Source organism: Balaenoptera borealis (assembly GCF_965194805.1).
Source record: "Balaenoptera borealis genome assembly, chromosome: 15".
In the NCBI taxonomy this organism is placed as follows: Eukaryota; Metazoa; Chordata; class Mammalia; order Artiodactyla; family Balaenopteridae; genus Balaenoptera; species Balaenoptera borealis.
Window position 1 is genome coordinate 71,995,706 of NC_138871.1, and position 25,556 is coordinate 72,021,261.

At 36.5% G+C, this 25,556-nt stretch overlaps 1 protein-coding gene and 1 long non-coding RNA gene across 33 annotated transcripts in view; one reads left to right on the forward strand and one right to left on the reverse strand.

Moving 5' to 3' along the window:
- LOC309611905 overlaps positions 1-25,556 on the reverse strand; it is a 348,213-nt gene that overhangs the window by 218,020 nt on the left and 104,637 nt on the right. The window lies entirely within an intron of this gene.
- DTNB (dystrobrevin beta) overlaps positions 1-25,556 on the forward strand; it is a 252,130-nt gene that overhangs the window by 45,854 nt on the left and 180,720 nt on the right. For 30 of the 32 annotated variants that reach the window (XR_014234821.1, XM_082356910.1, XM_082356899.1 and 27 more), the window contains one exon: positions 18,566-18,651. The exons of 1 other annotated variant lie outside the window; for it this stretch is intronic. Coding sequence is in view for 30 of the 31 variants with exons in the window: in XM_082356910.1 (XP_082213036.1) it covers positions 18,566-18,651 (86 nt within the window). In the remaining variant the exon portion in view is untranslated. Of the gene's footprint in view, positions 1-10,930; positions 10,950-18,565; positions 18,652-25,556 lie in introns of those variants that run through there. One more of the 32 variants, XM_082356884.1, reaches the window with a different exon arrangement.

Below are 25,556 nucleotides of genomic sequence, written 5' to 3' on the forward strand. Positions count from 1 at the left end.
TTCTATTTCTTTCTAGTTCAGTCTCAGTAGGTTGTGCTTTTCTAAGAATTTGTCCGTTTCTTCCAGGTTGTCCATTTTATTGGCATATAGTTGCTTGTAATAATCTCTCATGATCCTTTGTATTTCTGCAGTGTCAGTTGTTACTTCTTTTTCATTTCTAATTCTGTTGATTTGAGTCTTCTCCCTTTTTTTCATGATGAGTCTGTCTAATAGTTTATCAATTTTGTTTATCTTCTCAAAGAACCATCTTTTAGTTTTATTTTCTTTGCTTTTGTTTCTTTCATTTCTTTTTCATTTATTTCTGATCTGTATGATTTTTTTCTTCTGCTAACTTTGGGGATTTTTTGTTCTTATTTCTCTAATTGCTTTAGGTGTAAGGTTAGGTTGTTTATTTGAGATGTTTCTTGTTTCTTGAGGTAGGATTGTATTGCTATAAACTTCCCTCTTAGAACTGCTTTTGCTGCATCCCATAGGTTTTGGGTCGTCGTGTTTTCATTGTCATTTGTTTCTAAGTATTTTTGATTTCCTCTTTGATTTCTTCTGTGATCTCTTGGTTAGTAGCTTATTGTTTAGCCTCCATTTGTTTGTATTTTTTACAGATTTTTTCCTGTTATTGATATCTAGTCTCATAGCGCTGTGGTCGGAAAAGATACTTGATACGATTTCAATTTTCTTAAATTTACCAAGGCTTGATTTGTGACCCAAGATATGATCTATCCTGGAGAATGTTCCGTGAGCACTTGAGAAGAAAGTGTATTCTGTTGTTTTTGGATGGATGTCCTATAAATATCAATTAAGTCCATCTTGTTTAATGTATCATTTGAAGCTTGTGTTTCCTTATTTATTTTCATTTTGGATGATCTGTCCATTGGTGAAAGTGGGGTGTTAAAGTCCCCTACTATGATCGTGTGACTGTCGATTTCCCCTTTTATGGCTGTTTCCATTTGCCTTATGTATTGAGGTGCTTCTGTGTTGGGTGCATAAATATTTACAATTGTTATGTCTTCTTCTTGGATTGATCCCTTGATCATTATGTAGTGTCCTGCTTTGTCTCTTGTAGTAGTCTTTATTTTAAAGTCTATTTTGTCTGATATGAGAATTGCTACTGCAGCTTTCTTTTGATTTCCATTTGCGTGGAATATCTTTTTCTTTCCCCTCACTTTCAGTATGTATGTGTCACTAGGTCTGAAGTGGGTCTCTTGTAGGCAACATATATGCGGGTCTTGTTTTTGTATCCATTCAGCCAGTCTGTGTCTTTTGGTTGGAGCATTTAATCCACTTACATTTAAGGTAATTATCGATATGTATGTTCCTATTGCCATTTTCTTAATTGTTTTGGGTTTGTTATTGTAGGTCTTTTTCTTCTCTTGTGTTTCCTGCCCAGAGAAGTTCCTTTAGCATTTGTTGTAAAGCTGGTTTGGTGGTGCTGAATTCTCTTAGCTTTTGCTTGTCTGTAAAGGTTTTAATTTCTCCATCGAACTGAATGAGATCCTTGCTGGGTAGAGTAATCTTGGTTGTAGGTTTTTCCCTTTCATCACTTTAAATATGTCCTGCCACTGCCTTCTGGCTTGGAGAGTTTCTGGTGAAAGATCAGCTGTTAACCTTATGGGGATTCCCTTGTGTGTTATTTGTTGCTTTTCTCTTGCTGCTTTTAATATTTTTTCTTTGTATTTAATTTTTGATAGTTTGATTAATATGTGTCTTGGCGTGTTTCTCCTTGGATTTATCTTGTATGGGACTCTGTGCTTCCTGGACTTGATTGACTATTTCCTTTCCCATATTAGGGAAGTTTTCAACTATAATCTCTTCAAATATTTTCTCAGTCCCTTTCTTTTTCTCTTCTTCTTCTGGGACCCTTATAATTCGAATGTTGGTGCGTTTAATGTTGTCCCAGAGGTCTCTGAGACTGTCCTCAATTCTTTCCATTCTTTTTTCTTTATTCTACTCTTCAGTAGTTATTTCCACTATTTTATCTTCCAGGTCACTTATCCGTTCTTCTGCCTCAGTTATTCTGCTATTGTTTCCTTCTAGAGAAGTTTTAATTTCATTTATTGTGTTATTCATCGTTGTTTGCTCTTTAGTTCTTCTAGGTCCTTGGTAAACGTTTCTTGTATTTTCTCCATTCTATTTCCAAGATTTGGGATCATCTTTACTATCATTACTCTGAATTCTTTTTCAGGTAGACTGCCTGTTTCCTCTTTATTTGTTTGGTCTGGTGGGTTTTTGCCTTGCTCCTTCATGTGCTGTGTGTTTCTCTGTCTTCTCATTTTGCTTAACTTACTGCGTTTGGGGTCTCCTTTTTGCAGGCTGCAAGTTCGTAGTTCCTGTTGTTTTTGGTGTCTGCCTCCAGTGGCTAAGGTTGGTTCAGTGGGTTGTGTAGCTTTCCTGGTGGAGGGGACTGGTGCCTGTGTTCTGGTGGATGAGGCTGGATCTTGTCTTTCTGGTGGGCAGGACTGCATCCAGTGATGTGTTTTGGTGTGTCTGTGACCTTAGTATGATTTTAGGCAGTCTCTCTGCTAATGGGTGGGGTTGTGTTCCTGTCTTGCTAGTTGTTTGGCATAGGGTGTCCAGCACTATAGCTTGCTGGTCGTTGAGTGGAGCTGGGTCTTAGCATTGAGATGGAGATCTTTGGGAGAGCTTTTGCCGTTTGATATTACATGGAGCCGGTAGGTCTCTGATGGACCCGTGTCCTGAACTCGGCTCTCCCACTTCAGAGGCACAGGCCTGGCACCCAGCCGGAGCACCAAGACTCTGTCAGCCACATGGCTCAGAAGAAAAGGGAGAAAAAAATAAAAAAAAACAAAGAAATAAAAAGAAAGTTATTAAAATAAAAAATAAACAAATTATTAAAAATAAAAATAATTAAAAAGTAATTTAAAAAAAAAGAAAGAAGAGAGCAACCAAACCAAAAAAGAAATCCACCAATGATAACAAGTGCTAAAATCTTTACTAAAAAAAAAAAAACAAAACCTGACAGACAGAACCCTTGGGGAAATGGTTGAAGCAAAGCTATACAGACAAACTCACACAAAGAAGCATACACATACACACTCATAAAAAGAGAAAAAGGAAAAAAAAAGTATATATCTATATATATATATTAGAAAAGGAAGAGAACAACCAAATCAATAAACAAATCTACCAATGATAATAAACTCTAAATACTAAACCAAGACAAACATAAAACCAGAAACACATTAGATGCAGAAAGCAAACCCCAAGTCTACAGTTGCTCCCAAAGTCCACCACCTCAATTTTGGGATGATTCGTTGTCTATTCAGGTATTCCACAGATGCAGGGTACATTACGTTGATTGTGGAGATTTAATCCGCTGCTCCTGAGGCTGCTGGGAGAGATTTCCCTTTCTCTTCTTTGTTCGCACAGCTCCTGGGGTTCAGCTTTGGATTTGGCCCTGCCTTTGCGTGTAGGTCGCCTGAGGGCGTCTGTTCCCTTTTGGGAAGTCTGAGGTCTTCTGCCAGGCTTCAGTAGGTGTTACATAGGAGTTGTTCCACATGTAGATGTATTTCTGATGTATTTGTGGGGAGGAAGATGATCTCCACTTCTTACTCCTCTGCCATCTTGAAGGTCGCCCTGCAGTTGATTGATATTCTTCTAAGATTCTTTTAATCTGTAGGCTCTCCCTTCATCTCTCTCTTTTTACCCTAGAGATTACAGTACATATTCTTGATTTTTCAAAGTCTAAGATTAATTGGTACCATTACTCTCTTTCTAGGTAATGCAAAGACTGATGTGTTTCTATACCATTTTGGTTTTAGGACACTTTAATTTCATTTACCCATTCTTTTATGTCATTGAGATTGTGTATTTTTATTTTATATATATTTAAAATCAAGCAAGCCTTATTAATTTTTTCATACAGTGAGCATCATTTAATTTATAGGTAAACTAAATGATGTTGACTGTATAATAAAATAGTGTCTGCTTAATTTTAAATATTAATTTAAATTAATTAATTTAAATATTAATTTAAATTAATTAATTTAAATATTAATTTAATAATTAATTTTAAATAGTTTTGTTGGTTTTCACTTGCTCCTGCATTTTCAAGCTTCCGTCAGGAATTCTTTTCTTTCTGCCTGAAGAACACCCTTTGGCATTTCCTTTCTGCAGGTCAGATTGTGGCATGTCGTCTTAATTTTCGTTTGAAAATTTCATTCTCATACTTTAAGAATATTTTCATTTGGTATATGAGTTTTTGGTTGACAGTTGTTTTCTTTCAACATTTTAAGAATATTGTTCTAGTATTTTTTTAGCTTCCATAATTTCTGATGAGAAATCAATAGTGGATATAATTTTAGCTGCTTTGATGGTAATCTGTCAATTTCCTCTGGCAACTCTTAAGATATTCTTTCTTTTCTTTTCTCTTTTGGTTTTCAGCAATATTACCATGATGCCAAATGCGTCATTCTTATCTCATAATCCTTAGATATAATAAGCAGAGTTATTGTAAGATCTGTGCTTATAATCCAATATCTAGGTTCCCTATGGTTCTTTTTGTACTGTTTGCTATTTCTGTTTTTCGTTCATGTCATCTTACTTCCTCTCTGCCTTGTTATTTTTTATTATGTGAGAAACATATTCCAAAATTATTTTTTATTTTTATTATGTACCAGACATTATATTGCAGAATTATTTGCAGAAATACTTTGAGGCCTAAGATAATGTTTTCCTACAGAGAGGGTTTATGTTTTCTTCTGCCAGGTGCCTGGAGACCTTAACAGTCCAGAAGCACCTGAGTTATTTCCAGGTCAGCCCATGTGAGGCCCTGTTTTACTTCTGCACACTAGTGCTTTTAGGTGCAGCCTTTGGGCTTTCAACCCAGAGCAATGGGAGCAGAAGTAGGCAGTTTCATCAGGATTCAACGTTCCACATCTCTCTTCTAGACCCTTAATACTATCACAGAGTTACTACTCTGTACTTCAGCCTTGCTGGTGCCCCTCTGAAATGAGAAAATCGCTTGCATGGAAAAAGTAGTTTCAGTCATTTCACTCACCTCCCTGGGCATCCAACTGCTTTGTATTAGGTAACTCAGTTGTTAGTCCTCATTTGCAGTCAGGGAGATTAAAAAAATTTTTTCCCATCTTTACTACTTTTCCTCAGAGGAAGAGGTGATCAGAATTAACTAGTCTGCCATTACCAAATATTTCCCCTGTTTTTATTTATTTTTTCTCTTTTTTGGAATGTTGTCATATTTACTTCCTCTGTCTCCTATTGTTTCTCACATACGCTTCAATTCTTTAACTTTCTGCTTTCCTTTTTTTTTTTATTTTTAAATTAATTAATTAATTAATTTATTTTTGACTGCATTGAATCTTTGTTGCTGCGGGCGGGCTGTCTCTAGTTGCGGCGAGTGGGCTTCTCATTGTTGTGGCTTCTCTGGTTGTGGAGCACGGGCTCTAGGTGTGCAGGCTTCAGTAGTTGTGGCACGTGGGCTCAGTAGTTGTGGCTTGCGGGCTCTAGAGCTCAGGCTCAGTAGTTGTGGTGCACAGGCTTAGTTGCTCCACGGCATGTGGGATCTTCCCAGGCCAGGGCTTGAACCCGTGTCCCTTGCATTGGCAGGCAGATTCTTAACCACTGTGCCACCAGGGAAACCCTCTCTGCTTCCTTTTAGAAGAGTTTATCAATCTGCATTTCTACTCATTAATATGTTCTTTGTCTAGAGCCATTCTACTGTTTGTCTCATCTGTTATGTTATTTTTTCGCTGTTGTATTTTTCAAACCTAGAATATCTGATTCATTCTTTTTCATGATTTGTGGTTCTTATTTCATATTACTAATCTCTCTCTCTTTTAGTTTGATTTTTATTATTTCTATTTTTTTATTGAAATATAATTGACATATAACATTATATTAGTTTCAGGTGTTCAACATAATGATTCAGTATTTGTATATATTGTAAAATGATCATCACAATAAGTCTAGTTAACATGCATCACCATACATAGTAATAAAAAGTTTTTTTTCTTGAAATGAAAACTTTTAAGATCTCTCTTAGCAACTTTCAAATATACACTACAGTATTTTAAGCTATGGTTACCATGGTGTACATTACATCCCCATGACTTACTTATTTTATAACTGGAAGTTTGTATGTTTTGACCCCCTTAATCCATTTAGCCCACCCTCCACCCCCTGTTTCTGGCAACCACCAATCTGTTCTCTATATCTCTGAACTGGGGATTTCTTTTTTTTTTTTAATTAAAAAAATTTTTTTTTCGTTTACACATAAAAGCGAGATCATATGCTATTTGTCTTTTCCCTTCTGACTTATTTCACTTAGCATACAGCCCTCGAAGTCCATCCATATTGTTGCAAATGCAAGATTTCCTTCTTTTTTTATGACTGAGTAATATTTCATTTTATGTATGTATGTGTATGTGTATTCGTATATATATACATACACATACATACACACCATGTTTTCTTTATCTAGTCATACATTGATTGACACTTAGATTGCTTCCATGTCTTGGCTATTGTAAGTAATGGTGCAGTGAACATGGGGGTGTATATATCTTTTTGAGTTAGTGTTTTCATTTTCTTCAGATAAATGCCCAGAAATAGAATTTCTGGATCATTTGGTAGTTCTATTTCTAAATTTTTGAGGAATTTTTATACTGTTTTCCATAGTGGCTGTACTAGTTTACATTCCTGCCAGCCGTGCACAAGGGTTCCCTTTTCTCCTCATCCTCACCAGCACTTGTTATTTATTGTTTTTGATAATAGCCATTCTAAGATGATGCGTGAGGTGATATCCCACTGTGGTTTTGATTTGCATTTCCCAGAAAATGTCTGTTTTCATATGTCTCTTTGATATATTTATGTTTATTTTTAAGTTCCCAGTCCATTTGTTCTAATACTTATGCTTTTGAAACTGGTATAAGTTGTCCTGTTCGTTGATTTTTTTTTAAGGTAGTGGTACCCCTGGGTCCAAGGAGTGGTCTTGGGTTGTATATTTGCAGTGAATGTGGGCAAAACGTGGACACGTGGGCTGGAGTGTCCACATGCATATATGGTTCTTTGAAGTATGGGGTGTGTTGGAGGTGGCAGGAAAAGGGGGCCAGACTCTCCCCATGTGGGGGCATGAAGTGTCTCAGAATCCTAGATTTGAATTTGACTTTCCAGGCCATTTTGAAGGTATATTCGTCATTGTACAGAGATAGAACATATTTTAATTAATAATCTATTAGCTTGATTGATAACTTTAATATTTAGACATATGTATATGGGCCTCTTTTCGTAATCATGGTGCTGTAGGGGCAGGCCTGGGCCCAGCTATTGATTAGGCATGTGATTTCTGACAAAAGATTTAGTTTCTACAAGACTTATCTCAGTTTGAATTGCTGGTGTAAACTTTTATATTTTAATCCTGATAGGGCATTCTTCTTGGATAATTATTGTATTCTGTGTTTTCCACTCCCTGTGTAAGAAAGAAAAATGTTCTATAATGACTTTCTGAGAAATTCCTTTTACACTTTATCTGACTATTGAACCTTATTTTCCCTCTTATTTTTTTCATCAGGATTTGTCTTGTAAAAGAGTCTGTGGCCTTCACCAAACATGTTGGTTCTGAGATATAATGAAATTCCACCTTTAATGGAACAAACCTATTTAAAAAATTATGTATCTAATGAAACTAGGCTTGGATAAAATCTTCAAAACATATCAATATTGAATGTATCAATGAAAGGCTCAGGGTTATTGTTTACTATCTAAAATAACAGTAGAACACACTCTTTCAAATTTGAACAATCTAAAGATTCTTTTAGGGTAAACACTTTTATATATCTAATTTATGGTGATTTTATATGAAAAACGTTCCTGTGTAGTTTGGAAATATGGCTGAGAACTATTTTAAAATCTTGTTTTAGCAGTTTAATTTGGATATGTTGAAAGTTTCCATAGTTGCCTTTTAATACTGGATGCAAAAAATAAAGCAATATAAAAGAAAAAAAGAAAAAAAGCAAAGCCAAACTAGTTCACTTTAAATAAAAGGAAATGTATTCCTTAAATTCCAAATGTGCCCAGCTAGCATATATTATGGAATGGACATTGCTGAAAAAAGATAATATTAGGTTACAGTCTTCCTCATTAGTGATTTTTAAACAAAACTATAATTTCCTGGGAAACAAAAACATTTCATTTATTTATGTACAGTATTTACTAATATCCCTGCTTGTTCTTTGGTGGATTCAAGATGACAGGAAAAAGCCAAATAAAAATAGGAGAGAAAAAAAAATAATAGGAGAGAACTAGTGCTGAATGGGAAGGTTTTGATGCCCTCGATAGTAGCACATTTAACTCTTAGATCTGATCATAGCTTTTTAAGGAAATTTCCAGGGGATGGTGGAGAACGAGCTAGGGGTCTTGAATGTTTTAAAAATGTGAAATCCTAAGGGGAAACCTATTGCAAAATGGAGACAAACAGCCACTTTGGTGGAAGAGGAGGAGTGGAGCCCGTGTGCCCTCACGACATCCCCTGCCCTTCAGGATGCTGCTGTCGTGTGGATTGTGTGATGTGACATCACCAAAACCAGTTCACCGAGCCCCAGTCTAAGTGCTTGGTGGCAGAATTACTTCGAAGTTCACATTACTTTTCCCATCACTTACTTACTCTTTAAATTTTGTAGCTTTTCTTCTCTCCCAAGAGAATTCATGCATTTGTGCTAATTTTCAAAAAGGACTCTGTTTGATTTCAGGATATGCAGACCTGCAAAGGGTTTGACCATTAGCTAATATTTCAGATTTAAAAAAAATTTTTGGATTGTTATTTTGGTCTTATTTTATTGTTTCCTTTTTATAATTTTTTTTAAAGAAAGGGCAAGAGGAATACTTTTTCTGAGTGTTGCTTTTTCTTTGTCTTTGTTTTTCTCTGAAAAGGAGAGAGGAAGTAACAGACTTCTCCAGTCCATTCACACTCACCTCCAAAGTAATTTGATTAAGACACTATTTTCATCATACAACTTCCCACCTTGGAAACCCTCAAAGATTCCCTGTGGTTTTTGAATGAAGTTTGTACTCCTCAGTTAGGTCTGATTCTATCAGTCCTTAATTCCCTGCTCACACCAAACTCTAATTAAGCTACTTGAGGCACTTTTCAGGTTTTCCAATACGACATGCTCATTTCTTCTCTCAATGTATTTTGGTTGGTCTCCTGCCCCACCCACCCTGGTTTTTACCTACCCTGTAGCCTTCCTTATAATCACCAATCCCATTTTCATCCCTATGATGACCTGTAGTACTTACCTATATCATTATTTTGACTTCCAAATGTATGATGCTCTCAACTGCTTCGTAATTATACAAATAAGATTGAAAGTCTTTGAGAGCAGAGATTCTACCTTATATTTCTTTGATTCCTCAATAAATGTAATGCTGGGTTCTTTTTTTAAAATTTTTATTGGAGTATAGTTGCTTTACAATGTTGTGTTATTTTCTGCTGTACGGCAAAGTGTATAATGCTGGATTCTTAATAAATATTTGTAAGATTGAAATGAAAATTAGCAGGCATTCTGATTGTGATAAATTTGAATAGTATTCTGTGTTGATTTTACTTGATTAAACTATTTGACATTTGCCAAATGGATTCTTGATTTGCCGTTGATTATTGCATAATCCATTCACTGTGAAGTTTTGTAAATTAAGATTAATTGGAAAAATACGAGTTTTCGAAAACCAAGGAGAAACGCTCTTATTACTTTTAGCTACATGCGATAATTGGACTGGTAATACTGTTTCTGAAGTAGAAGTCTATTTTTCATGTGAGAAGTACTAATTTATGGTTGACAGCATTTACAGTTGTTTGCCAAAAATGTAGAAACAGCTTGTTTTCTTAAGTAAAAAGTGCTCCCTCTAGTCCTGTTTTCAAAAGTATTAATTTGAATAGCAAGCGCTTATTAGATAGTGCAAAGCTATAAACACCATCCAGTTTGGGTTAGTTTATTTTTTTAAATTTTTTATTGAAATATAGTTGATTTACAATGTTGTGCCAGTTTCAGGTGTACAGCAAAGTGATTCAGTTATACATATATATACACATGTATATGTATTCTTTTTTTAGGTTCTTTTCCATGATAGGTTATTACAGGATATTGAGTATAGTTCCCTGTGCTATACAGTAGGTCCTTGTTGGTCATCTATTTTATATACAGTAGTTTAAATATATATATATATTTTTGGCCACACTGTGCGACCTGTGGGATCTTAGTTCCCCGACCAGGGATCTACCCCCGCCCCCTGCATTGGAAGCATGGGGTCTTAACCACTGGACGACCAGGCAAGTCCCTGGGTTAGTTTAAATGTCAAAAAATTTGAGACTTTACTAAACTGAAATGAGCAAATTCCCGTCCAAACGGCACAGGTGAGGAGTGCAGAGACTTCTGAAGGCACCTGCATGTCAAAACTCAACAGTGTTTATTCAGGGTGACTCACTGTCTGCTTAGCTTGGCGAAGAGCTAATCATGGTGTTTTCTCAGCGTTGGGTGATAAGAACTCTCTTTAGAAGTCATGGGCATGGTTTATTGTCAGACTCTAAAATGATGGATCTCTGGAGGTGAATCATGCAGAGAAGTCTGAGACAGAGAATCATCATGTTCCTTATTGAGGGAGGGTGCTCCCCAGAGGGATTCTGTGTGGGTGGGGTTAAAATAACGAGTTTCCTCTCTCCTGTCATCTTCAACACATATTACCTGTTTATCCTTTCATTGTAGTATCTTTCTGTAGGGGTTAATATTCATTGTTAATTGTGTTATACCTTAAATACCTTTAAAAAAAAGTTATACCCAACTTTCCAGCTAGGCCAGATTTTAAGTGAGTCACATTTTTTATGATGAAACCAGGTTAAAGATCTTTCCAGATCTTGTTTGAAGAGAACTGATTCTGGTATGAACTTGGACTTTACTTTGGAAGTACTGAAAACATGGATGTTGGTGAGGTTATATGTGCGATGGCCAGGGGCAGCTGACTATTCAGTTTTAAATGTAACTTGATCAGGGTGTGTGGATTAAATTCAGATGTATTGTGGGAAGGATCAAGAATGAGTTTTTCCAAGAAGTAATCAATCAGATAAAGGACGGAATCATAGGGGATTAGGCTGCTAAGTGACTGCAGCTTCTCCCTACTGCCTCTAATTGCAGAGGAAGAATGCAGAGCTCCAACCAAACATTACAAAAGTAAAAGCGGCACTTTCGCTTTGCTGTGTTTGGGGGCAGTTATAGGAAGTTGTAGTTAGGCTTAAAGTAGACCGAGGGATTTCCAATGCCAAGAAAAGCATTCAGAGCAAAGGAGTAAATGCTGAAGTTTGGCCTACAAAGCAAATAGTTGCAAGGAGGGAGCTAACTTTTTTTCTTTTTGAAGAAAAATAAAAATAACATGATTTGAGGAAGTAAGAATTGTGAGGCTACCCATTCACTAATTTTATTGGATGATTGTGTCTTCATGCTGTTATACTTAGATTTTTATATAAATATCTTTAATAAATATTTATAAGTATCTTTAAATATATCATTTATTAACTTGTTTAAATTAATATTTCCTTTCGAAGGGTGAATAACCTTTTGGTAGGTGAAACTGTGAACCTAAAGTTGTAAATGATGGTAAGCATTATAAGTGGGAAAGATTAGTTCATAATTAAGAGTGGGCTCAGGCCCATTCCCCCATTCTCAGGATGCACAGTTACATATTTATAAACAGGTTCTTAAACATAAAGGTTCACTAAGCATCATTTCCAAATCTCTCCTGCCTGCAAATTCATCCCCCTCACATTTACTATGACCCTTAATCTCAGATACCTCTCCTTTCCCCCATACTTAAAGCACCCGCAACCTGACATATATTCCCTCTATCCTACTGGGTTACATATTGACACTCAGATGCATATCCCCTCACCCTCAATGAAGCATGCAATGCTAAGTGCAGATACATTTGCAGACTCAGAAGGGCATGCAGGCAGGGAGGAGAAAAGATCCACTGTTGGCTGGGTGGGAGATTGTGAGTGGAGATTGCTGTGTGGCTGCTGTGAATAGGAAAGTGGTTGGAAAATAGATAATGAGAGATGATGAGTTAAGGGGCCGCGTGTTACTGATAATAATTAGTTGAGGAGTTAATGCACTATTCTGTTAATGCATCTACAAACTGCTTGACCTGAGACCAGCTGTTGAGACCAGTAATATCCTAATGAGTGGAAAAGGGCACAGGTGTTTAGTGCTGATCCAGGTCAGTTGAGAAATATAGCTGCTGTTCTGTATTTAAATATAAGACTTTCTGAATCCAGGATAATTATTTGCAACAGAGTTGAGTTAAAGAATATTTGAATAAGGGATGCAAAGTGTTGAGAATATTAGTGTTTCTAAAGCATTTTGAAGATTAGGAAAAAGTGCTGTTTAAATGCTATTATAATAATTTTTAGAAGTAAAGATGTCATAGACCCATTAAGACCTGTTTTATGGCATTTATTGATGAGCACTTTCTTCAGTAACAGTTGATTTTCACCTGGGTCTCTTGCCAGTATGCTGGGCTCTGCCACACTCTCCTGTCTGCATAGATAACATTAGTTTCTTTTTTTGCAGCAGGAATAGATATTATTTTGTCTCTATGAAGGAAGAACGTGAGATTTGGAGCCAGAAGGAGTTATACAAACACAATTGATCAATTCTCTTTCATCTTTCGTCATGTCCTTTGATTTATTGTTGCCTGTGAAATACAAGTCTTAGAATTGCATTCGAAGCTCTGTGTTGGTAGTTCTTAGCTTTGGATGCATATTAAAATAACATGAGGAACTTTTTAAAAGTACCAAGAACAGGGTGGGGTTTAGGCATCTGAATAGTATCTTTCTTCTATTCTCATACCTTAATTGAGATTTGGGTTTAGAACTCTAAGGAAATACAAAGAATCATCTTGTTGATTTTTACAGAAATATCCTATTGTGAATTTGGGATTGCATTGAATCACAACAGGATTCTGATCAGTTTAGGGAGAATTGACATTTTAACAATACTGTCTTTCATTTCATGAACATGGTGTATCTATTTACATTTTATTTGATTTCTTTCATCAGTATTTTGTAGTTTTCAGCATACACATCTTGAACATAAGTTTTAAAAAAAATTTATCTGTTTTTCATATTTTTGGTGGTATTGTATTTCCCATTTTCTTTTGCTAATTTATAGAAATTTGAATTTTTTATGTTGACTGTGTATTCTGCAGCCTTGCTGAAGTCCCTTATTATAGTGTTTTGGTAGGTTCTATATATTTTTTTTGTAGGTTCTTTGGGATTTTCTACACATAAGGTCATCTTGTCTGGAGTAGATACAGTTTTATTTTTAAACTTTCAATCTGTATGCATTTATATTTTTTTCTTACTTTATTGCACCAGCTGTGTTCTCCAATGTGGTATTGCATTCTAGTAGTGAAAGCAGTCATCCTTGACTTGTTCTTGATCTGAGTGGAAAAGTACTTAGTCTTTTCATCATTGAATATGATGTTATTAGCTGTTATTTTTTTTTTTGAAGATGTCCATTATCAGACTGAGGAAATTCTTTTCTTTTCCTGGTTTTCCAAGAGTATTTATCAGGAATGGATGTTGAGTCTTGTCATCTGCATCTATTTGGATGATCGTATAGCTTTTCTCTTTGTACTGATTGATTTTCAAATGTCAAACTAGTGTTACGTCACTGGGATAAAGCCCCCTGGGTTGTGGTTTTTAAATCGTTTTTATATATTGCTACATTTGATTTGCTCACATTTTGTTGAAGGTTTTGTGTATGTGTTCATGAGGGATACCGACTTCTTATTTTCTTTTGTTGTAATGTATGTATGCGTTTTTGTTATCAGAATAATGCTGGCCCTCATAAAAGAATTGGGAAGTGTTCCCTCCTTTTTTATTCCCTGGAAGAGAGCAGAACTGCAATTATTTCTTCTTTAAATGTTTAGAATTTGCCAGGACAGCTGTCTGAATGAGGAGCTTTCTTTTTTGGAAGGCTTAAAAATACAGATTCAACTTCTATAGTGGATATGGGCCTATTCAGATTACCTATTTCTTCTTTTTTTTTTTTTTTAATTCATTCATTTTTGGCTGCGTTGGGTCTTCGTTGCTGCACATGGGCTTTTCTCTAGTTGCAGCAAGCAGGGGCTACTCTTCGTTGCAGTGCGTGGGGGCTACTCTTCGTTGCGGTGCGCGGGCTTCTCATTGTCGTGGCTTCTCTGGTTGTGGAGCACGGGCTCTAGGCACGCGGGCTTCAGTAGTTGTGGCACATGGGCTCAGTAGTTGTGGCTCGTGGGCTGTAGAGCACAGGCTCAGTAGTTGTGGCGCATGGGCTTAGCTGCTCCGTGGCCTGTGGGATCTTCCCGGACCAGGGCTTGAACCCGTGTCCCCTGCATTGGCAGGCAGATTCTTAACCACTGTGCAACCAGGGAAGCCCTACCTGTTTCTTCTTGAGTGAGCTTTAATAGTTTCTGTTTTTCAAGGATTAGTTTGTGTCTATCCAGTTCATCTAAGTTGTTGAATTTATGGACATAAAGTTTTTGTAATATTTCCTTATTATTTCTGTAATGTTTAGAAAACCTGTGGTGATATCCCTTCTTTCATTTTTGATATTGGTAATTTGTGTCTTCTCTTTTCTTAGTCAGTCTGGCTAGAGATTTATCGATGTTATTGGTTTATTCAAAGAACCAGCTTTTGGTTTCATTAATTTTCTGTATTGATTTCCTGTTTTCAATTTCATTGATTTCTGTTCTTACTCATATTATTTTTTCCCTTTTGCTTGTTTTGGGTTTAATTTGCTGTTCTTTTTCTTGAGTCTTCAGATGGAAGCTTAGGTTATTGGCTTAAGAATCTTCTCTTCTAGTATAAACATTTAATATTTATAAAGTGAAAAGTGCCCACTCTTTCATTGCTTTCCTTTGGCTGCCTGCTTTTGACCCTGGATGCAACTAACGTTATTTTTTCAGTATCCTTTCAGACAGCTTATGCATATACAAATATATGAAAATACTATTTTACTCTCTCCTTTTTAACATAATTGCTAGATTGCATTCTAGCAATTATTTTGTTCCATGCCTTGCTTCTTTTTTTTTTTTTTTAAGTAATCTATCTTGGATATAAGTCTCTATCTTTCATATGTTTTTTTTCATTCTTTTTTTATGATAGACTAATAGCCAGTCTTCTATTAATAGACATCTAAAGCTGGGGCCGGGGCCTTGGGGTTTTTAATGTTTTTATTCTTTTTATATATTTTATTATGGAAATTTTCATTATGGAAAATTTTATGCATTGCAGTTTATATATCTTAAATGTTTTTTAGCCTGTGTTTTTCCCTTTCATCATTCTCTCCATTAAACCATTACCTTTGTCTAGTAATGGTAACCCTCACTTTCCCAGGATTCTTTTTTTTTTTTATACATTTATTTTAGTATTTATTTATTTATTTTTGGCTGTGTTGGATCTTCGTTGCTGTGCGCAGGCTTTCTCTAGTTGCTGTGAGCGGGGGCTACCCTTCGTTGCGGTGCGCGGGCTTCTCGTTGCAGTGGCTTCACTTGTTGCGGAGCACGGGCTCTAGGCACACGGGCTTCAGTAGTTGTGGCACGCTGGATCTAGAGCGCAGGCTCAGTAGTTGTGGCGCACAGGCTTAGTTGCTCCATGGCACGTGGGATCTTCCCGGACCAGGGCTCGAACCCATGTCCCCTGCATTGGCAGGCGGATTCTTAACCACTGCGCCACCAGGGAAGTCCCTCAGGATTTATTTTAAAAAAAAATTTTTTTTAATTTCTTTTTTTGGCTGAGTTGGGTCTTAGTTGTGGCACGTGAGGTCTTCGTTGAGGCATGCGGGATCTTTTGTTGTGGCGTGGGCTCTTCGTAGTGGCGTACAGGCTTCTCTGTAGTCGTGGCATAGGGGTTTTCTCTCTCTAGTCGTGGTGTGCAGGGTCCAGAGTGCGTGGGCTCTGTAGTTTGCGGCACGCAGGCTCTCTAGTTGAGGTGCGCAGTCTCAGTAGTTGTGATGCGTGGGCTTAGTTGCCCCATGGCATGTGGGATCTTAGTTCCCTGACCAGGGATCGAGCACACGTCCCCTGCATTGGAAGGCGGATTCTCTACCACTGGACCACCAGGGAAGTCCCGGGATTCATTTTTTAAAACAGTTTTTATTCAGAAATAGAAAACACCTATGGAAGAATAACTAAAACAAAGTACAGTTTAATGAATTGTTATAAAACAAGTATCCATATAAATACTCCAGAGGCCAAGAAATAGAATGTTGTCAGCACCCCAGAAGCCCCTTGTGTTCTCCTTTCTGTGTTACAACTCCTCTCTCTTCCCCCAGAGGTAATCAGTATCCTGATTTCTGTGGAAATCTCTTCTAAGATTAGTTTTTACTTTCCCTTGTGGAATTTCCTGGGTATTCTTAAATCATGAAATCTATGTCTGCAAAAAATGTTTCGAGCAAGTTTACCTTAAAAAATGTCGTTAGCTGTGCGGCAACGCTTGACTTTTCTGCTGGTGAGCACTTGCTCTTCATCCTTGCTCTGCTGGTCATCAGGCTTGCTCACTCTCGCTTTGAGCTTCAGGAATACTTCCTTTTGTCGCTTCATCTTTCTGGGCCACTTTACTTCAGGATAGAAGCTGCATCCATCAGAGTTCTTAGCTGTAAGCAGTAGGAACCATCTCTAGCTAATTCATTAAAAGGATATGGGTGACCAATCGGCTTTCTAAGAAGGTTGGGAAAGTAGGCTTGATGACCACACTGCCAAGAACAAAGCTCAAAATCATACCACAAAACTGGTCTCAGGAAGTACCTCTGCCACCAAGCTGGGCATAGATATTGCTGCTTGTGCTCCTAAAGCCACTGATGCTGGGCTGTGGTTGCTGCCATGAGAATCTCTGTCCCAGCTCTCAGGATGCTGGATGTAACTGCTCCTACTGCTGACATCCTCGCCAGGTGGATTCTTTGGAGTTCTTACTTCTACAGGTTAATTGTTTTCTATTTGAAGTCTAGAGCGGTGCATCTTATTGGTGGAGCTTGTATGATGTGCCCCTGTCTTAGTTTCAAAGAAAGATGGGAAAGTTTTTTTTTTTTTTCTCCTGCTTCATACTTTGGTAGTGGGAAGTATACTTGTCATATAAGGTAGGGTGTGCTTAAATGTAGACTCAGCATTTGGATGGTTGGCGACCAAAGAGAAAATGTCCATTGTAAAAGGTCTGTATCAGTCTTGGAAATCCATCACTTTTAACACAGTTGTTGCTCTTTATAGACACTCACGTTGCTCATATAATGCAATGAATATTTGACATAGGACTATTTTTTATCATTTCCAGGTGATATATTGCCAAGTACTATATAAGACATGGAACCGAATCTGTATTTCTGATGAACTATGTATTTTAAAAGTCCCATTCTAATTTTAGCTAGTTTTGGGGAATTCCTGTTTTATCTTATGAGTAAACTCAATGAGATGTAATAGTTAAAAATCAACTGTAACAAACATTGTTGTCTCCTGGCAATATTTTCACTGAGAATTTTCTGGCTTATTGACCATTTGCCTTTTTTCAGATGTGATCTTACTGTATACAAAAAGAAGGTTTGGAAAATAGGAGACACTCTCTTAGGACCATGAGTAAATATAAATAGGATGACATTTTCTTTTCAAAACCAAGATGATATAGTTCTCATTATTGCAAAGGTATTTTACTCTAAGTTACTGTGAAACTTTGTAAGCACAAGCTTTTTAAAATTAACACAAAAGCCCATTGTTGATTTACATATATGACTTTAAAAACCGGCTAGTGAAGTTTTCATCTTCTCTGAAACCAGGACATAGGTGAATGGTTGGAGCAGTGGCCACAGGGGTTGGGGCCTTGCTGTTATTGTCCTGGCTCTGCAGGTGGTGCACAGCGTTACTTTGAGGAGTTCATTTATGGTCTACATTTCATCTTTCTAGTTCCTGAAGAAGAATTCATAATACTGTCCCTTCCCCTTCACTTTTCTCACAGTGGTGGCAGGAGATCTGACACAGATGTCTCAGATGAGACAGATGAACTTCTTAGAATAAACACATAGTAACATAAAGGTTGTTACAGTGAAAACAAACAAGGATGAAGGTAGTATAAAGTCTTTATAGCAACATGCATCCTCTTGCCTTAGTAGGTAACAATAAACTGTTGTTATAATATCCTGATGGAAGGACACACTTCTGAATTACTATTCAAACCAGGTGGTGCCTCAGATTTGAATACTTAAGCACCTCAGCTGTGGATTTAATGGGCTAAGTTGGTAGGATGTTTACTTTAGGTTCATTCATTTGGCCTTTGCCTACAAAGCCAACAGAAGTTGCTTTATAGGGTGTTTCTAAACTCATTTCCAAATAAACCAGGTTAGTTTTAATACTGTTCACATAGCATATGTGAAGCCTTAATTCTGTAAAGGAAAAAAAGAATCCAGGGTTTCTAAATGTGGTAATATTGTAACAGAAGGGCAGGAATCAATTTACTGGTGATACATTTGATTGCTTTTGTGGTTCCAGATAGCAATTATTTCTAATATAATTTATTTTGCAGTGAGGGCCGAGGCAAGTTGACGGTATTTTCAGTTAAAGCTATGTTAGCAACCATGTGTGGTGGAAAAATGCTGGACAAATTGAGATGTAAGTATTTTTATATTATTTGAAAGATTTTATTTTCAAATTAGGACTTTTAAACACTTTTAAATGAATGTTTTCAGAAATTTGGATGATGGTCTATTGAAGTTTTTTGGTTTTTTTTACTACCATATCACTCATTTTACAGCAGCTGGCTCAGAGTATGTAAGTTATGCCACCTACTGTCCAGATGGAAAAGTTGGTTGAATTAATTTTTTAATTTTTTTTTTTTTTTTAGTTTAAAACAAGAAAACTCTTGAAAAGATTCAGAATAGTAATGTGGACATTTAAAAAATTCTTTAAAAATGTTTTCCATATTATTAAAAATTATGCTTGAAGGTGATTTGTTGATCAGTTTTAATTAGAAAATAAATTTTATCACTTTTACCGGGTTTGGTCAAGTTTAGCCCTTTTCTTAATCACTCGATGCTTTGTCAGGTGGTATTTCTTATGATTAAACTGTTTTTTAGTACCTCAGATTCAAGTGTAGTTATTTAGAAATTGATAACCTATTTATTCACTTATCTTTCCTTAATTTTTTTCTTACTGTTTACCATTTTGGCATTTTACTGTTCAGTAGATACTATTAGAAGGTGGTTAGATGAAACTGAAGGAGATAAAATTCACAATTACTTAATTTTTCTGCTTATCATTTCCATTTATTCACTCAGTAGATAGTCCTTCACTGCCTACGGTATGCCAAGCATTGTGCTAGGTGCTATACATATATTTTCTTACTGAATCCTTAAAATTTCTTTGAGCAGCAGGTGGTATTTTCTCTGTTTTATAGAAGAGTTAACTAGGGGGCGAAGCTGGGATTTCAACTCAGGCTGTAGCTTCAGAGCCCTTTCTAAGGCACTCTTTTGTACTCCACTATGCTCATCCTGTAGTGGGAGACACACATTCAAAGTGCCCTAATACAAGTATCCGTGGAGTAAGAAACTCTAGCAGGTTTCACAGAGGTGAGATTGAAGCTGTGGGTTTTCATGAAGTGCTGAGAAAACCTGTGAATTGATTTGTTGAAGAAACTGGGTCATCTGTCTTGTGGCATTTCTCATGGACTAGATTTTGATGATTGCATCCCCGTGATGTTCCTCTGTGCCCTACATTTTTTGTTTTAATTGAAAGATACAGAATCTTCAACAGATTCAAGTACAAGCTTTTGGGCAAGATTACTTCATGGGTGCATGTTTGTTTTCTGTGCTTTTTCTTACATGTTACCATGACATTAAAAGTTAGAAAGCTAGAAGGCTCACTAGATATAGATTTAGATGTCTAAAGAAAGGTCTTAGTATATTTGGTCAATGTTATCTGGTTATCTCATTTCAAAATCAGCCACAATGTAAAACAAAGTTTTGACAGAAAAAAAGGTATAGTTTTATTTAAATACGCTTCTGAGGTTTTTTCACATGGTATCTCAAAATATTACTCTTTTGGGCTGAAATTTCTTAATATTTTCTTAATTCTAGCATGGTGTTTTTCTGAGGATGATAATATAATACGGATAAAATTATATTTCATTCACAGAGAAAAAGAAAGTTGGGATTTTGTCTGTTTTTTAACGATGATGATACCAGATAAAGAAGTATACATTGCCATTTTTATTAGGACTGGAGAAACTGGTTGAAAATAGAAAATTGATTATATAACTGCACATTCTAGATGATTCTGGACTCTTTAAGTTTCTGTGATTAAATTTGCTACATTTACATAGAGCTGGTACCTGGCCCATAGTAAGTGCTAAAATTTTGCCAAATATAAATTGTTGATTGAGAACTAAAATTACTGCAGCTCTCTGTTGTAGCTATTAGTGAAAAGGTGCAAATCCTAGTTCTGTGTGAAGTATTGAAGGGATCCAGGTGATAGCAGGTGGGTTTTTTGTTTGTTTGTTTGTTTATTTATGTGGCTTTTGAATTTCTTAGAGGAGCACAAGCGACCAATATTCAAGTGGCACAAAAGTACACATACCTAGGCAAATGTGACACGTCAGTGCACTCTCAACACCACATCGTTACACATTGTATACGGAAATACAAGCCACACTAGGTCACTTAATAGCATGTTTACATGATTCAGATAGATTTAAAATCTGGTTTCTTTGTCTTCTTCACGTTCAAAATTATGGTTTCTTTACCATCTGTTGCTCTGTTTCATTATTATTATCTTTTAAAATTAATTAATTTTTCTTTTGGCTCCGTCAGGTCTTCGTTGCTGCGCGTGGGCTTTCTCTAGTTGCAGTGAGTGAGGGCTACTCTTTGTTGCGGTTCGCGGGTTTCTCATTGCGGTGGCTTCTCTTGTTGCGGAGCATGGGCTCTAGGCACGCGGGCTTCAGTAGTTGTGGCACGTGGGCTCAGTAGTTGTGGCTCTTGGGCTCTAGAGCGCAGGCTCAGTAGTTGTGGTGCACGGGCTTAGCTGTTCCGTGACATGTGGGATCTTCCCAGACCAGGGATCAAACCAGTGTCCCCTGCATTGGCAGGTGGATTCTTAACCACTGCGCCACCAGGGAAGTCCCCCTGTTTCATTATTTTTATTGTACTGTAATTATCTAGACTAGAGAGTGAGATGTTTAACCTAAGTAACACGTTCAGGTATTGAAGCCTATCTCCACTTTTTTGTTTTAATCATCTAGGGTGGAAACCGCTTTAAGTGTGGTCTGTGCCTTCTGTTTTAAACAGAGCTCACTGATCATAATTTAAATATTTTTCATCTCTTAGGGATGTCATTCTCTGATGCATTTAGGGCTAATTGTGAGGCTCTGGGTTGTTTGTCCCTTCTCATGTTTTCAGACTGCTGTGTTTTTTCAGCTTTTGAACTTTTTGTCATTGGTGGTGTCGGTGATGGTATATGCGTGTGTATGTGTGTGTACGTGTCCTTTATCGCTGGTAAATGTGATGGTATTATCAGTGTACCAGTCTCAAGAAGTCTCCTTTTGCTACTGACAGAGAAAACATAACCAGCCTTCTTAACATTCTATTCTGTTAGAGAATGGACGAAGTGATTACTCGTATTGAGAGAAGCACTCACTTTCGTAGTTTTGGCTATTGTGAGAATCCTTTTTCCCTTGCTTTCTAGTCACAGCTATGTGCTACTTAGTTGAGGTGGCTGAATAATAGTGTAGAAGAAGGTAGCTGTAACACTGTATTGTAACATAAAATGATATTTGACCATTTATTCACTTTTTTCTTCCTACTTGTTCCCTTGTCTTTGTTCTTAGTTTCTGCAGCCTCTTCCCACTGACTCTACTTCTGTTACCTCTGTTAATGTTCCCATTAAGTTAGATTTTTCTAACTTATGGAATATGCCTCAGCATTTCTACTTTTATTTTTATCTTTTTGCTTTTTACCTCTTATTTTAGAATTTTTTCCTTTAATTTTATCCCCTTTTTCCTTGATCTGTCTTTGTTTGTTTGCTTGTTTTAGTGTCAAGATGGCATTTAAAATGACTTAACTAATACTTGTGTTTTTAGTTTGAAACATTTCCTCTTTTAAGATTTTTTTGATGTGGACCATTTTTTTAAAAGTCTTTATTGATTTTGCTACAATATTGCCTCCGTTTTACGTCTTGGTTTTTTGGCCACGAGGCAGTGTGGAATCTTAGCTCCACGACCAGGGATCGAACCTGCACCTGCACCTGCATTGGAAGGCAAAGTCCCAACCACTGGACTGCCAAGGAAGTCCAGAAACATTTCTTAGACTTTTCAGGTCTCTCTTAAGAGAGTTTCTGTTCCCAGATATCATTCATTTATAGATAAATGGTTAACTGTTGTGACCGTTAGGGACTGTATCCTAGATTCAAAGGCAACTTAAGTCAGGATTCTAAATACCAATGATTTATAATCAGAGTACAGACTTTGATTATCAGCATGATGAAAACTCAATAATGTCAGAAACCCAAAAAATAACTCAGAGAAACAAAGTTTACAGACTGTAAAACCCATTATTTATTAAACCATACTAATTATCAACTAATTTAACTGTGATTTATTTACTTTGTCTAATTCTGCTGTTTTCTAAGAAACTTATCTCTTATGCAAACCCCATCTGTTTTGCACTGAAAGATAGGAGCAGATGATTCATGCAATTTATTTTTAAATCCTTTAGAAAACTGGTGCCACCATTTTGAAGGGCAGTCTAACAGTGTGTCAGAAAGGCTATAAGAACATTTGTATCCAATGACTCAGCCTGCTTCTTGAGTTTATCATGAGGAATTAATCAGAGGTGTACCCCAGGTTTTACATATATTTATTGCAACACTTTTAATAATATATGAAGACTTAAAACAGCTTTAGTGTCCAAAAGTGAGAGCTCAGTTAACACTTTGGGATACCGACACGATTGAATATACTGCCTTTAAAAATATGCTTCAGATCAAAATGCATAAATGTAATATAGTTTTAAATAAAAATTTATTATGCACTTAGGAAAAGAAAGAAATATACCAAAATGATAACACTGTTAGGTATTTTCTCTGGGTTATAGCATAAAAATGGCTTTATAATAATAATTTATATTACTTATGTTTTTGTGTGTTTTTGATAGACCACACTTTGAGCAGCCAGAGAAAAGATGACCTGAGGTGTTTTTTCTCAGAGCTGGCAGTTCTAACATTTCAATTGTTTGCTTCCTTGATGTTTCATTAACAAACTGTAGGGAGCCAACCTTTGAAGTATAATTAAGCAGTTTCACCTGTTCAAAATTTAGCATCCTCTCTTACAGTCTTCTAACCACCTGTCACTGCCTATTTATCCTGGCTGGTTTCTGTTAATCATCTCTTCACTTCATTAGCCCGAAGTGACTCTTTAATCTGAATATTTGCCCATATTCACATTTCTCGTATAACCAAAATGTTTTAGAGCTAGAAGCAAGTAAGAAATGAGTCGTACGTCTGCATTTTATGAAAAAGAAAAAGATAAACAAAAACCAAGGAAGGCCTGGAGACTTGTCTAAGGTAGTTCCTGACTCAGTCAACACTAGAAGCCCAAGGCATGGCTGAATCCCATCCTCCAGCCTCACTCTGACTTAATGAATGATGTAGGAATATTCATGAGTTTGGGAATAAAATATGCACTTGGATTTAGTTACATATAGATATTTATAAACATGCAGATGTGTATACATGTTTTGTGGGTTAGGTTGCTCAGTTGGTAGAAAGATGACAGGAGAAGATGAGAGTCATTTGCCAGGAAAACTAACATATAGAAGAAAATGGCTTTCTTTTCTATAGACTTGAGTCTTTATTGTAAACAGCCCTATCATCTTGCAAAAGTATATGGTTGGTCATGTGGGGATGAGAGGGGAGTGGATAGATGGATAGATGCAATGTAGTAAAGCCAGGGTCATTATCACCAGAAAAAAATTCGAAACATGTGTGAAGATGGTAGAATAGTAACATTATTTTGCCACTACACAAAGGACAGAATATTTTAAAAAGTTTGTACACGTGTGCATGTAAGGGCTTGATTGTGGGTTTTTCACAAGGGAGAAAGCCTGTATTTTTATCTGGAAACAACTAATGGGAAATTAGCATACCTTCTTTCAGAGATGTATAAATAGAGAATTATTGGGGAAATTAACCAGTGATCTGGGAAGCAGTTTATTCCCTTAATGCCAGAAGGGTTTATGGCTTTAATTAAAGGACTCGTTTAATTTTGGGGATGTTTTTATTAAATTGTCTCTTATTTATTTCTTTGGTAAGGTATTTTTATATGTATATAGTAAATCACACTTAGATTAATTGTTATATTTCATTTACAATAAAAAATTAGCAATTATTTTCAGTGTTTTTGTTACAGATATGAGAAGCCTAATCTAAAAAAAAAAAACAAAAAAACTGTTTTAAACAAGTAACTCTAGGAGTCATGACTTCTAAGTAATTACTTAACAGTTTTGAGGTCTACCAGTTTTTCTCTTAAAACCAACCAACCAACAAACACGTTTCTGCTTGTTCTGTTACTAGTGTAATGTAGGCCTATTAAGTTATAGTTTCTTTTTTCATTGATTAAAATTTTTTTACTACTTTGAATCTATTTTATGACCTAGTAACTAAGTATAACTGAAAGTAATACTTTTTTTGAGGGGGAAGTTAGTCATTTCACTATCTCATCACTCCTTTATTGCTCTGAATGAGTTAGGTGTAGATTTGGTGGTGTGGTTGTATACACATATGTTTTTGTGATTGGAAGCTCTACATATGTGTATTTATCAACATATACTTGATAGCTGAAGTCTCTGGTCTTGAATATTTCTACCATTAGTTAACTTGCTAGTTTCTCCATTATGAATACATTGAGTGGCAACAGAAAACTTGACTAACAGTGGCATAAAACCATTGGGATTTATTTTTCTCATGCAACAATAAGTTCAGAGGCTGGCAAGTTCAAGGTTGGTACCACGACTCAGGGATGTCATCAGAGACTTGGGTCCCCCCTGTCTTCCTGCTCTGCTGTATGGCTTTCCTCCTAGGATTATAAGTGACTGCTCTTTACTGCGCCTTATTCTCATTTTAAGTAGAAAGAAGAAAGATGCCTCTATCAGGAAAGCAAAAGCTTTTCCACAAATTCACTTCCGAATTACGACGTGCACAAGAGTCTGGGAAGTAATTTTTAAGGGGAACACGTTGCCATTCTAATCAGAGTTCAGTTCGGGAGTGAAAATGGGAAAACAGATACTGAGTAGTAGGCAGCTTGCAGTGTCTGCCACATCCCATATTTCCCCTTAGTTTTCATTCAGATTTAATGGATGATTATTTTCTTCATTATGAGAACAGCTGCCAGCTATTTGAAAACTAAGTCATGATGCTCTTCCCTCCTTCAAAGGACGTCAGTTATTCACATAATTGGTAATGTCTTCAAAACTCTGTATCTGCTGTCTTGAACTGCAGCCCAGCACTCTGCTTCTAACTGCCTACAGGAT